The sequence below is a fragment of the Mus musculus genome, chromosome 17, assembly GCF_000001635.26.
Source record: "Mus musculus strain C57BL/6J chromosome 17, GRCm38.p6 C57BL/6J".
Classification (NCBI taxonomy): domain Eukaryota; kingdom Metazoa; phylum Chordata; class Mammalia; order Rodentia; family Muridae; genus Mus; species Mus musculus.
The window spans coordinates 28,053,200-28,066,097 of record NC_000083.6 but is presented as its reverse complement, the minus strand read 5'-3'; the positions used below and the strand labels follow the sequence as shown (position 1 = coordinate 28,066,097).

General features: G+C 53.0%; 1 protein-coding gene across 14 annotated transcripts in view; it reads right to left on the bottom strand.

Moving 5' to 3' along the window:
* Positions 1-3,318: 3,318 nt before the first annotated feature.
* Anks1 (ankyrin repeat and SAM domain containing 1) overlaps positions 3,319-12,898 on the bottom strand; it is a 153,476-nt gene continuing 143,896 nt past the window's right edge. For 4 of the 14 annotated variants that reach the window (XM_030249682.1, XM_030249683.1, XM_030249685.1 and 1 more), the window contains 7 exons: positions 12,083-12,208; positions 11,735-11,806; positions 11,342-11,428; positions 8,634-8,771; positions 7,638-7,808; positions 7,252-7,350; positions 3,323-6,804 (listed from right to left, as the gene is read on the bottom strand). In XM_030249682.1, the coding sequence (XP_030105542.1) occupies positions 6,685-6,804; positions 7,252-7,350; positions 7,638-7,808; positions 8,634-8,771; positions 11,342-11,428; positions 11,735-11,806; positions 12,083-12,208 (813 nt within the window). In that variant the 3' untranslated portion in view covers positions 3,323-6,684. Of the gene's footprint in view, positions 6,805-7,251; positions 7,351-7,637; positions 7,809-8,633; positions 8,772-11,341; positions 11,429-11,734; positions 11,807-12,082; positions 12,209-12,898 lie in introns of all 14 variants that reach the window. The other 10 variants (XM_006524088.2, XM_006524090.2, XM_030249687.1 and 7 more) reach the window with 7 other exon arrangements.

The window sequence follows — 12,898 nt, the reverse complement described above, 5'->3', positions numbered from 1 at the left end:
AAGCACTTCCTAACAGGCTCTTGTGTGGATTTGATCAAGACATCCGGAGGTGACTAGGTCATGATTACCCTACAGAGGAATTCATAATTTTTTAAATGAATCTAGATTTAAAAAAAAAAGATTTATTTTATGTATGCAAATACACTGTAGCTGTCAAGGTTGTGAGCCTTCATGTGGTTGTTGGGAATTGAACTTTTAGGACCTCTGCTTGCTCCGGTTAGCCCCGCTCACTCTGGTCAACTCTGCTTGTTCTGTCCTTGCTTGCTCTGGCCCTGGCTTCAGACACACCAGAAGAGGGTGTCAGATCTCATTATGGGTGGAATGTGAACTCAGGACCTTTGGAATATCCGTCAGTGCTCTTACCCGCTGAGATATCTTGCCAGCTCCGGATTCATTATTTAATGACTCTATTGGGAAGAACTGGAGATGTGTGTAGGTGACACCCGTGACTGTGGGAGGCAGACTACTGTAAGCCCCTTCCTTATCCCTCTCTTGCTTCCTGGTACCAAGAAGTAAGCAACCCGGCCGTTCCCGAGCCATGTGCTTTCATCTGGAGCAGTGGCGCCCACACCCAGGATAGTGGGATTTCTTGGAAACTGTAAACCTAAATCTTTTCCTCAGGTAACATCAGATGCCTGGCTAACAAACTGGCTGCCAGAGCGTAGGCCTGCTGTTGTTCATTACTTATTTTTCCCTTTTTTTTTTCCTGCCTCTTGGAATTAGCTGGCTTTTGAGATGGGGGTCTAGCCCTGAATTTGTGATCTTCCCAAGTGCTGGATTATAGGCATGCAACCACACACAGCACCCTGGCCATGTTGTAAACCACTTTGGTTTACCTGTAGTGTCTCCTCTTTCCATAGGATGTATGTATTTTAAGTAGTATTGAGTTTTTTTTTTTTTTTTTTAAAGATTCATTATATGAGAGTACACTGTAGCTGTCTTCAGACACTCTGGAAGAGGGCGTTAGATCTTGTTGAGGATGGTTGTGAGCCATCATGTGGTTGCTGGGATTTGAACTCAGGACCTTTGGGAGAGTAGTCGGTGCTCTTAACCATTGAGCCATCTCACCAGCCCCATAGTATTGAGTTTGTATGTAACTTGTCATCATCTGTCATCTACCAGTTCAAGTAACAGGCACTTTAACTCCCAGTACTGCCCTTTAGATCTCTGTCACTGTTGACTGCTGTGTCTGCTGAGAGTCAAAGTTGTGCATGAAAGCGTGTTTTTGTTTCTTGTCTGACCTCCTGGCGTGCCCCGAGTTCCAAGGTTTCTTCTCTTTGGCTAACTTTCCCACCACCTACTTAGGGACAATTTCTGGTGACGGTTTCTTTTCTTTTTTTAAAAAAAGATTTATGTATTTTATATATGTGAGTACACTGTAGCTGTCTTCAGACACACCAGAAGGTGGCATCAGATCCCATTACAGATGGTTGTGAGCCACCATGTGGTTGCTGGGACTTGAACTCAGGACCTCTGGAAGAGCAGTCAGTGCTTTTAACTGCTAAGCTATCTCTCCAGCCCAGAGTTTCTTCCATTTTCTTTCACCCCAGTTGCCCCTGTTTTCACTGAGGTAGGATTCTGGCTTGTCAGCTCATCCTCTCTCCCGCCTCCGCTTCCCTTTCCTCTCTTTTGGGTTAGGGTCTCACCTTAGTCCAGAAATGTACCGGAACTCACAGTACAACCCAGAGTAACCTCAAATTGTGGCAGGCACACCTCCTGCCTTAGCTCCCCATGTCATAAGATTATGAGACAAGCCATGCACCACCTGGTCCAGCTTCGAGGGCAGAAGACAAGTCCTGTGTCTTTAAAATGGCCTCTTCTGTGTTGGTGAGGTCTTTACCCTCCCCCACCTCTTCTCTTGCCAGTCTCAAGAATTCTCTTTTCTGGGCTGGTGAGATGGCTCAGCGGTTAAGAGCACCGACTGCTCTTCCAAAGGTCCTGAGTTCAAATCCCAGCAACCACATGGTGGGATCCGTAACGAAATATGATGCTGTCTTCTGGAATGTCTGAAGACAGCTACAGTGTACTTACATATAATAAATTAATACATATTTAAAAAAAAGAATTATCTTTTCTCCAGAAATCTGATTATGCTGTACTAGTAGTACCTTGGCAAGGATTTCTTTGGGCTGAGTCTGTTTTAAGGTTTGTTCAGCTGTCTGCAAGTTGTGTCTCTTGCCAGCATTGGGATTTGGGCATTTGTTGATTTATTTAGTAGTAACTTTCCTTTTGAAACAGACCCAACAGATAATCTGGCTGGCCTGCAGCTCTGCCAGGCTGCTCTTAATTCATGACCCCCCTAAAAGCCGACTACTGACACGTGCCACAACACAGGACTGACAAGCAGCTTTTCTTCTGGAGTCTGGACTTGTTGAGTCTGATTTAAACCTGTTGGAGCTGCTGCTGTTTACCGCTACTCTGCAAGAGAAGGCGACAGACACGGCACCCTCACAGCACGCTGGGCACAAATCCACGTTCCTCCCCTGACTCGGCTGCCCTGGGGGGTATGGCTCCTCCTCACTGGGGGCACTGGACATGCCTCATGAAGAGCCTGCAGGACCTTGCACTGATGGGGTATCTTGCAGCGGAGGCAGCCAGCCAGGCTCCCCTAGGAGTTCAGCTAACGTAGAGCAGAGACCAGAAACACCTTGCCTTTTGAGGCTGCCTTTCCTGGTGCTGATCTAGAATGGCTGATGCTTGGCTGTCTGAGTTAACTGTTGTTTGCACTGTTAATCTGTCCCAGGTTTAAACTGTACTAGAAAGGGGAAGCAGATGTTCCTGCTTACGTGTGACGGCTATTATCAGCCCACCCTTTGTTTCATGTGGCCCAAACATGAATTCCAATCGTTTGCTTTTATGAATGCAGTGCAGAGATGTTTGGCTGTATATACAGCTATGCGCATGAAAATGTATCTGGAGTTTTTTACAGCATGCTTGGAAGGGCTTCTGATATCAAGACCCTGAGACAGAGCCTCGGGCAGTGAGCTGTGTGGGCACAACACCAGGCAACTAAGGTGGAGCCGTTCCCTCAGCTTTAGGCCCCATGCTGTTAGAGATGCTCGGTGGCCATCAGGGAGAGCCCACGGTGTGAAGACCGTGGCCAGGCTTCCCTTCCGGTTCACAGTCATGTCCTTGTGGGACCTGCTTCAAACAGGGACTGTTCCAGGGCTGGCTTGGCATCTACCTGCTGAGGGACAGGAGACTGCCAAACTGTCATCCAAGTCAAGCAGAGGGCATGTGTCCCTGACCTGCTGGCATCTGGCCTGTGTCCACACTTAACACCAGAAAAGCAGCTTTGCAATTCAGAGACCCCAGAGCTATGGCCGGTTTCTAGCGCTCTCCTTTATTAGCTTAGTCAGTCCTAAGCTGTACAGCTATGGAAGTGAGAAACCGAGCTGGAAGCCCAGGGGGTGCACACTGTGCAGTGAGGTGGTCTATGCTGATGCACAGGTTGGTTATGTTTGGTACCACAAGGTGTTTATAATTCAAACAAAATCGGACAGATTAACAATTTTATGTACAGTAAAACAAAAGGGGGAATTCAAGTATCAAAATATGGAAACAAAGATTAAATAACATTTTTCTTACAATCCAGTCCCACTGTCCACCATGAGCAGTAACTCCCATGACCTGCGGCGCTGGTCCCGGCACCTCACAAGCTAACTGTGAACTGTCTTGATGATTGCAGCCATGTGTTCTGAGTGCTCAAACCCAAGGTTTCTCAGAACCCCCCAGTGGGCAACCTCAGAGTCCAAAGTCCCCTGCTGGGACACAGGGCCTGCAGGGCGGCAGGCCAGCCAAGAGGCAAGCAAGGGATCCTGTGGCCACTGCATGAGGGACTGGGCACGTCTTGCCATTCCCACCAGAACGGCTCCTTCACAGTTCAGGCACAGCCTTGGTTTCACACAAGCGCCAAAGGCAGAGCCTTCCATGTGGCACTTGTCCTGAAAAGGAGAGACCCACCCGGAGGAGGAGAGGAATTTCTTGACTATTCAGAAACCAATCTTGAAAGGGACGCAGAGCAGACAAGCCAAGACTTTCTGGTAGAAAACACCCTGAATAAATAAGACCTAGCAGCGTCAAGAGGAGGAAGTGCCTGCCTGTGACTTTAGAACAGAGTGCAGCTTGAACTCATCGTAGTGTCTACAGTGTTCCCTGGGCTTTGCGCCCACTGCAGAGCCCACTGAGCTCACCTCTGGCAGAGGGAAGGGGCTCGGCACAACTGAGCCAGGCACCAAGGGTCTCTCTGTGAGCCGAGGGAGGCTTTCCAGGGCAGAGAGCATGAGGCAGGAGAGGAAGTACTACCTGCACCTAGCAGCGGAGGCCCTGGCTCCTTCCCAGAGAGGAGCTGTACCCAGCAGCTGCTGCACTGAATGCAGCAGGCAGACAGCCCGCAGGTCTACAGAGGGAAACCCTGCTTTCCACTCTGAGCAGCCACAAGGTGGCAGTGCCCAGGATTGCAGCTCACAACCGCTGTTCAGGCCTGGCCTCCTGTCCCCAGGACCAGGATGGGTGCTGCCCGGAGACCCTGAAGCCTGCTCACGTACCTGTGGGCCAGGGCTTCTCTTTTTTGCTCCCTACTCTGGAAAAGCTGGTGAGAGAGGCCTGGTTGGTCCCCCGACCCCAGCAGCCTGCCCCTCACTGCTCCTTAAGCCCAGGAGGTGGCTCTCCACCCAAGTCACTTTAAAAAGCAAAGCAAGCTAGCAGAAGAGCTAAAGCAACACCAGCTTGACTTCAAGACCGTAGCGGGGCGGGGGTGGGGTGGAGGGGATAAGACTGTTGCCTGACTAGCCTTTCCCACATCTGGAACAGATGTGCCCAGCCTGCCACACAGGATACAACAGTCAACAAGCATCAGAGAGAGGCAGATCCAGTCCCCAGCTGGCAAGCTGCAGTCATAACTGGCATTGCTATCAATGCCCCAACAAAGCCACTTCTCCCTTCCAACATGGCTCCATTGGCCCAGCAGCAGCATGGGGACAGCTGCCTGCGGCAGTGCTAATGGGGACAGGTGAGTACTCCGGAGTCCCCCACACCAGAAACTACTTGCTTATCCCCACTGGGAACCCCAGAAACATCTGTGTCATCACCTCAGTAGATGAGGAAGCCTCGGGCGTGTCCTCATGGCTCTAGCCAGGCCAAGAGCCCATTGTGAAGGCAGAGGCTGCCTGAGGGTTTCAGGCCCATCTCAGGTCCTGTCTTGTTTAAAGATTGGCAGCTTTACCGAGAGGCCGGAGCCAAGTGTTAAAAATGTATAAAAAGGATTATGTTTCTTATCAAAAACACATGTCCTGGACAGGCCACTTCTTGGGCCATCCAGAGTTCCGGTCTCCTCTGCTAGATGCCTGGCGTCTTCGCTGCCTCCAGGGCAGGGTCCTGCAGGTGTCGGCAGGCCCAGGCCGAGCAGGCGACAGGAGGTCCTACAGCAGGACTGGGCCTGGGTCTTCAGTGTTGCAGATGAGGCTCTCGGGGCTGGGGCAGGAGCCTGCGCCCCACGGCTACTTCTGCAAAGCAGGGTGGCTCCTCAGTGGCTCAGCTTGGCAGAAGCAAACAGTGGGGGAGGAGAGAGTTAACCAATGAGTCTGCACAAGGCGGAGGACATGGAAAGGGACACAGAGCAGACAAAGGTCCCTGCCTCCCTGGTGCCCTCCACAGCCTACAGCCCACTGCTGCTCCTGGCCCATCTGCTCAGAAAGGCACAAGGAAAGGCAGGCAGCCGAAGGGCCCACCCTGGCATATGGCTCGGGTGCTGACTGGCTCGGGCAGACACTGCACTATACTGTCTGCACCACGGCCACGGGGATCACTTCTGTCTCCTGCCATCTAGACTGATCTTTCCACATCAGGGCACGTGAGGCTTCCTCCGAGATTCAGCTCCATGGCGCTAGCTCCCAGGCAGGTGCTGGGGATTGCTGGACGATGGCTGTCTCAGGACCCCACCACCAGAGGAAGTATGAGAACGCTCCCCGACACCACTGAGGCTGCTCGGCTCCACCCTGTCCAAGGGCAGCTCCACTCCGAGAAGGAAGAAGGTGCACTTGTGTGCAGGGCACACCTCAGTGAGCTGGATTCCGGAACCAGGCCCACAGCACAGAAAGGGGCCAAGCACACACAGGTCCCTCGGGAACCTGTAGTTAGGAGGGTCACGGCTCATAGTATCAGAGCCAACTCATGCACAAGGGCATGGCTGGTACCAACCTTCCCCCTACAGAAAGTCTGTCCCTGGTGAAGCCATATCACCGGGCCTGACCAGGAGAGAAACCAGCACCTGAGAGCAGCTGTGTGTATGGCATCCTGGCACTGGGAGGTCACAGTGGTGGTTGGGTCAGGAAAGGTGACAACTGGTAGCTCTTGGCATCCAGCTGTGACCCAGGCGAGGAGAGCAACCTCAAAGGGAGCTACTGTGGTTCTGCTGGAAGACCACCCTCACCTCACAGTGCCTGGCTTTGGGGGCCTCAACCCCACTCTGGTGCCTATGAGGCCCCCTTCAAAGGCAAGTCACCCCCTCCCGCAGCTGTCCTCAGCCCAAGGGGAGGATTCACAGTGTTGGGTGGTGTAAGCAGGAGCTGCTGCCAGGAGGGCAGGTCCCAGGGAGGTGGGGCCTTGGTGGCCGCAGCTGAAGGAGAGTTGAGAGCAGAAGATCGGGTGGCAAAGGCACAGTGGGGTAGCGGAGATAGAGCAGCATTAGAAGATAGTGGTCTCGTACTTGGTGCTGAGGCTCCGCTTCGAGTCTGGCTTTGGGTCCACGATCCAGGAAACACTAGCGTGGGACGGGGCCTCTTGGTCAGAATCAGGTGGTTCCAGCTGCCAAACAAGGAGAGAGCGGGGGTCAGGACTCAAAGTGGGCCCTCTGCACTAGGACGGCATACCTGTCCCTCTCTGAAGCATCTGAGGGATCGGCACATCCAGGAACAATTCGCAGCTGCTCTTTGGGGGCCATTCAACCAAAGGAACCTTGCCCCACTGGATTTAATGCTCTAAGCCTTAGTATGGTCATGGTAGGCAGGAAGGGAGCAGCCCCCAGCCCTTGGGTCCCTCTGGTGGGCAGAGGAGCTCAGCCTGGGGCAAGACCACAGCACTCATCCCAGACCTTTGCAGAAGACACACGACAGAGACAAAGGGCAGAACACACAGAGGGCATCTCCAGGAAGGAGAAGAGCGTCACACAGGCAGAGCATGAGGCCAAGGTATGAGACAGCTCACGGGCACTTTGGGGAGCCTGACACACAAGACAGCGGGAGGCGGAAAGACCTTGACTCCAGGACTAACGGACGGCAGCGGTAGGTAGGAAGGACGGTGAGTGGTGCAGGTGTGACAGTGACAACAGCGAGAGTCGGGGGGCACCGGCACCTGGGGCGCAGAGCAAAGCAGACAGACAGACACAGGGATGTCACAGGGTGCTTGCTGCAGCTGTATGCAGCAGCCCCATGATGACCGTGCCCTGGGTTGGGCCCGACAAGGGAAGAAGGGAAGACACTGCCCTCTCCTGCCAGAGGAACCCGGGTTGGAAGTTGAGGGGGAGCTAAAGGAAGTGGGTGGGCCGCTCTCCCAGGACAGCTGCCAAGGGGTGAGAAGACATTGGCTGTGCCCCGCTCCGCCCGAGCCCTGGGGTGCCCTGGAGGCTGGAGGGCACGTACTGCAGACTTCCTCATGCCGACCCGAGGCTTAGGCACTGGTTTGGAGGATTTTGTCTCAATCATCGAAGCTGCAGAGGCCGCCATGGTCCTGGATTTCTGGGCTTGGAGGGCCAGCTGATAGGCCACCTCAAATGCCTGCCCCAGGGTCAGGATGATCTCGTAGGTCAGGTTCTGAAAAGAAGCAGAGTGCCAGCTAGCAGCAGCGCAGTTTCCTGCAGACCCGCCCTCCTCACGGGGAGCAGGAAGCATTATTATTATTATTATTGAAAACACAGATTTGTTTCAAAGTGGTCAGTGAGGAATCTTAGCAGAATAGTGTTTCTTTAGACAAGACTGCTTCAAGCACTAGGTGAATGCAAACCCAGCCGACTGCATTATATCCTAAGAGGGAATGCCCGGAGCAGAGCCCTGGAGTCTTTCCCTGGCTGGCTTGTGAGCTAACCAGCATTAGCCTCTTTCCAAGGAGGAGTGCCTAGTGACTGGGGATGAATAATGTATAGAATGTACCCTAAGCTCATCTCAGTGCGGTGCATTAGCAGCCTGGGTGCCTATGTGAATCGCAGGGGAGAGCTGTGTTAGCTAACCCACGGCATCTTCAGGGCAGCCCAAATGGGGAAGGAGAGGTAGCATTCCTAGATCATGGAGCTAGCTTAGCTGTCAGAGGCAAAACCGGACATCTGGTGCCACGGGCTAGGGCTGAAGGACTTCCTACAGCTTGTGTGTGGAGGAAGCCCCAGAGAGCTGGACACTGGACACTTCCTGCTGTGAGAAGGGGCAAGGAGAGCTGAGGCCAGAGTGTATGGCCACCAGTAGCCTGGGGAGCTGGGAACAGTGGGTCGACCCGGGAAATTTGTAGCTAGGAAACCAGGTGACACCCAGGCCCAGGGTGCTTCCATCTGGGCTGCCACTCATGGCTGTAAAACGGACTGCGATGGACATTGCTGGGCCACTGCTGCCTTTCCAGCTAGAGCCTGCGACCATCACAGGGACACTCACCACATCCACTGTGCTGAAAACGTGGCAGTAGTGGTGGCTCGTCTGCAGGTCCTTGGTGATGTACGCGAAGGTACACAGGTCCTCTGGGTCCTGCGCGGCGCAGGAAATGTTCCGGATCTCGTGCTCCGCAATGACGTTCTGCCAGGAAAAGTGCATTCTGGGACTCCCGGGTTCCTCAGGGCGTGCCTTTATGTTTACCACCCTACTTTTTTTTTTTTTTTTTAATCAGCCTGGAACTCCAGACAAACCCCACTTTTCCTCACTGGGTTTGAGGGCTGTCTGAGCCTGCTCATTTAGCCACAGGGCCTCACCCCTGACTGTGGCCAACAGGCAGCAAAAGGTTCCCAGGCAAATGAACACATGCCCAGAGAAGGGCAGAGGAGGGCTCTCAGGAGGTGGACCCCAGGCAGTCTGTATCTCAGTTAAGGAGCCAGGAAGGGCCAGTGCTAAGGAAGAGGATAAGCAGTTGGGCCAGAAATCAGGTTCTAGTGATGGACAGGCACCATGGAAGTGGAGCCTCTGGGGTGGCTAACCTGGCTGTGCGGTTTTCACACCTTTGCAAGGATGTCTGCGGAGGATTTCAGAAATGAGGGCTGGAGAAAGATTAGGATGCTGCCAGCAGTGCTTGATGGGAAATTCTGGAGGAAGCTCCGCAGGCTGGGAGAGACTGTGCTCATGAGGGTGTCTACTGCGGACTGGACCATTCATGTTATACTGTGACAAAGAACTTTACCCTCCGCCCTGCCCCCGGACTGAGATACTGAGGGTGATGATGACAGACTCCTGGACCCAGGAGGGGGCAGGGAGAAAGAGGAAGAGGAGGAAGAGGAGGAGGAGGTGGCGGCGGCGGCGGCAGCTGTGGTGACACCCAGCATGTAAGAGGGAGTATGGCTATAGCTGTTCTAGTCGGGCTTACAGGGAGAAATGGGAACAGTAACCAAGGGACAAAGATATAAAAGACATGTAGTTGGGTCACAAGAACTGGATGAAGGCAGCCCAGGGAGGTCATGGTGTCTGAGGACAGTGGGAACACTATAAAGGAGTCAAACACTGTGCACTGGAATAGTAGGAATGACTTTGCAGATAGTTCTGGCATTGGGCAGACCCAACCCAGGACTACAATTCAAGAGTCTGGAGGAGAACTCACTGGGCTGTCTTCTCCTGAGAAGAGCCAGCTCCAGTCTGCTTGTAACGGCCACCCAGAAACATGTCTCTCCAGGATCTACTTGATCATGCTCAGCCATCTAAGTACTCAAAGCCTGCCCCAGCCCTGGTCCAGAAGGGCCCCCTACTCCTTAATAGATGGAGATCTTGGCATCACCTATGTGATGCTACTTTTCCTGGTGTGAAGAATGTAAATGATACGGGCCATGGAGGCCTGCACTCCAGATCAGAGGAAGGCCTGGGCCGTGGCAGCGTGGGAGTTTGCAAGAGGGAGCTGTGAGACTGGGAAGGGGAAGGCAGTGGAGACTCAGAAAACGCAGGGTTGGCACCAGAAACATGGATGCTTCCCAAGGAAAGGCTAGGAGCAGCGGCCAGAGCCGGAGCAGTGGCCAGAGCTGAACACCAGAACCACCCCACGTGCCCAGGTGCCAGACATGCTGTGGGCATTGTTTACCTTGCCGGATTCTTGGTTGCTTTGGTCTGACCTTTGCTTGCTATTTTACTTCTTCCTTTTAGAGTGAAACAATGCTTATTCTGTACTATTTGTTATCTCAGGAGTGTGCAGTTTCTGATTTTTATTTATAAAGTAAATGTTTTTTGTGTGTATGAAGTTTCCCCTGTATGTGTGTCCATGGATCACATGTGTGCCTGGTGCTTACAGAGGCCAGAAGAGGGCATTAGATGTCTCTGGAAGTGGAGTATAGATAGGTTTTGTGCCACCATGTGGGGGGCAGCCAGTGCTGTGAGCCATTTAACATCTCTTCAACCCTGACTTCTGAGTTTTATAGGAGCTCAAAATTAACAGTTTGCTTTAAAGCTGGACGTGGTAGCTTTTAATCCCAGCACTTGGAAGGCAGGGGCAGGTGGATTTCTAAGTTTGAAGCCAGCCTGGTCTACAGAGTGAGTTCCCACTCAATCAGGGCTACGTAGTAAGACCCTGTGTAGAAAACATTTGCTTTGCATCTCAGAGGAAGCTTGAACTTGTACTTTGGGAAAGTGCTAGGACTGTATGGGCTCTGAGGATGCTTGCAGGGGGACTGGGTGCATTTGTGTTATGAGATGGTCACGAGCCAATTGGGGCCAGAAGCAGAATACTATAGTTAAGATATGAGGTGTCGCTGGGCGTGGTGGCACACACCTTTAATTCCAGCACTTGGGAGTCAGAGGCAGGCGGATTTCCGAGTTCAAGGCCAGCCTGGTCTACAAAGTGAGTTCCAGGATAGCCAGGGCTACACATAGAAACCCTGTCTTGAAAAAAACCAAAACCCAAAACAAAACAAAACAAAAAAAAAACCAAAAAAAAAAAAAAAAACCAAAAACCCCCCAAAAAAAGATATGAGGTGTCTCCCTGAAGGTGGGTCCCGGTCGGTGGTGCTATTCTAGGATGTCCCAGAGAGTTGTTCCTGCCTCCCTCACTGCTTTTTGAGCACCATGAGGTGAACAGCCAGCATGGGCTCACCACACAAAGGCAAGTGCGCATGTCCCGGCCCTTCTGAACCCATTAGACTGTTTTCTCTCATATAGAGTCCTCATGGGCAGCATACCTTGTTGGAAGCATCGATGAACTTGACACCTTTGTACGTGATGGACAGGATGATGGTGGGGATCTTCTTCATGTGCTCCGTTGACTTCTGGAGAAACACAGGGTGGGCTGAGGGTGCAGTTTCTACACAGTTTGGTAGGGCCAGGTGGTCATAGCAGGTGTCCCCTAGCTTGCTGTTCTGGTCAACGCCTCCCACCTACCCACACTTCCCTTCATGCTATGTGTATGGCTGTTTTGTCCGTGCATATCATGTGCCTGCCTGGTATCTATGGAGGCAAACAGAGAGTATAGGATCCTCCTGGAACCGAGTTATGGAAGGTTGTGACTACCAGTGTGGGTGCTGAGAACTGAGCCCAGGTTCTCTGGAAGGGCAACCATCACTCAGCCAGCTTACCCGCATTTTGGCACAGGCATCTTGGGTGGACTCTGTCCCTCGCAGATCTTTGATCAGCATGGAACCCAGATACTGTGGGAATGGGCAAAGAGTGGGCTTAGAGACACTTGTGCTGTCGTGTAAGATGGCCTGGCCAATGTGGGACCATTCTGTTGTTTGATGTTACCTTTCAAAACATGTTCTCCCACCCCAATGGAAAGCTCCCTCCCTGGTTTATTCTCAGGCTAGTGTCTCTCTCCTTAGCACAGCCTGTGGGTCCTAGGTCCAGCCTTGTGAGCAGTCCAAAGACCCAGGTAAGAGGGGGCAGGGAGGGAGGCTGGCCATCTTGGGAGGGCAGAGGCAACTCACATTGGCCTCATAACCGCAGGACTCAAAGATGAGCTTTTCTGGCTGGTGCTGCCAGCTCTGAACAGGAGCATAGGGCGCGGCTAGGCTGGGTGGACGGAGGGTCAGCTTGGTCTCACTGGGCTCCTCCTGTAGAACACACACAGTTGGACACTACTCACCTGTTCCAGGGAGCTCACAAGTGCACTGCTGGGCTCTAGTATACCCGAAGAGTGGGGAAGCCAGTGACCCCGGCAGGGCAAATACAGGGACGTGTACATGACAGGCCACGTGGTGAGCACCATCCGGCATAAAGAACACAGGCTGCAGCTATGGAGCTGAGCCCTCGGCTTCCTCAGGCCCCTCCCAGGCAATGGATGCATTCTAGATGGACCCTGTGCTAGCAGCTTGAGGGTAGGGACCACCACAATTTATGTAACACTTAATGTGGGAGATGGAGGTGCAGGTTCAGAAAACACCTCAGTTCTCCTTCTACTGTGTGTGGTTTCCACAGAGACCTGAACGACTGGGCACTGTGTAAGAGTGTAAGCTGTGCTGTGGGAGGGATGGGACAGGGATGGGACAGGGAGACACACCTTGTGGCCTGGAATGTGTGCAGGGCATCAGAGCAGGGAGGTATCTGCTCTCCCAAGAGGGAAGGGACACCTGCCAGCCTGAGGTCTAGCCGGCTAAAGGAGAGGGGCCAGAGCGTGGCAAGACAGGAGGACAGGCAGGCTGGACAGAAGGAATCTGGGAGGGTCAGGGCCCCAGAGGCCGAGCCCATAAAGCAAGATGACACCAGCATTGTCCTGGGAGGCACAGTGAAGCATGAGAGCACCT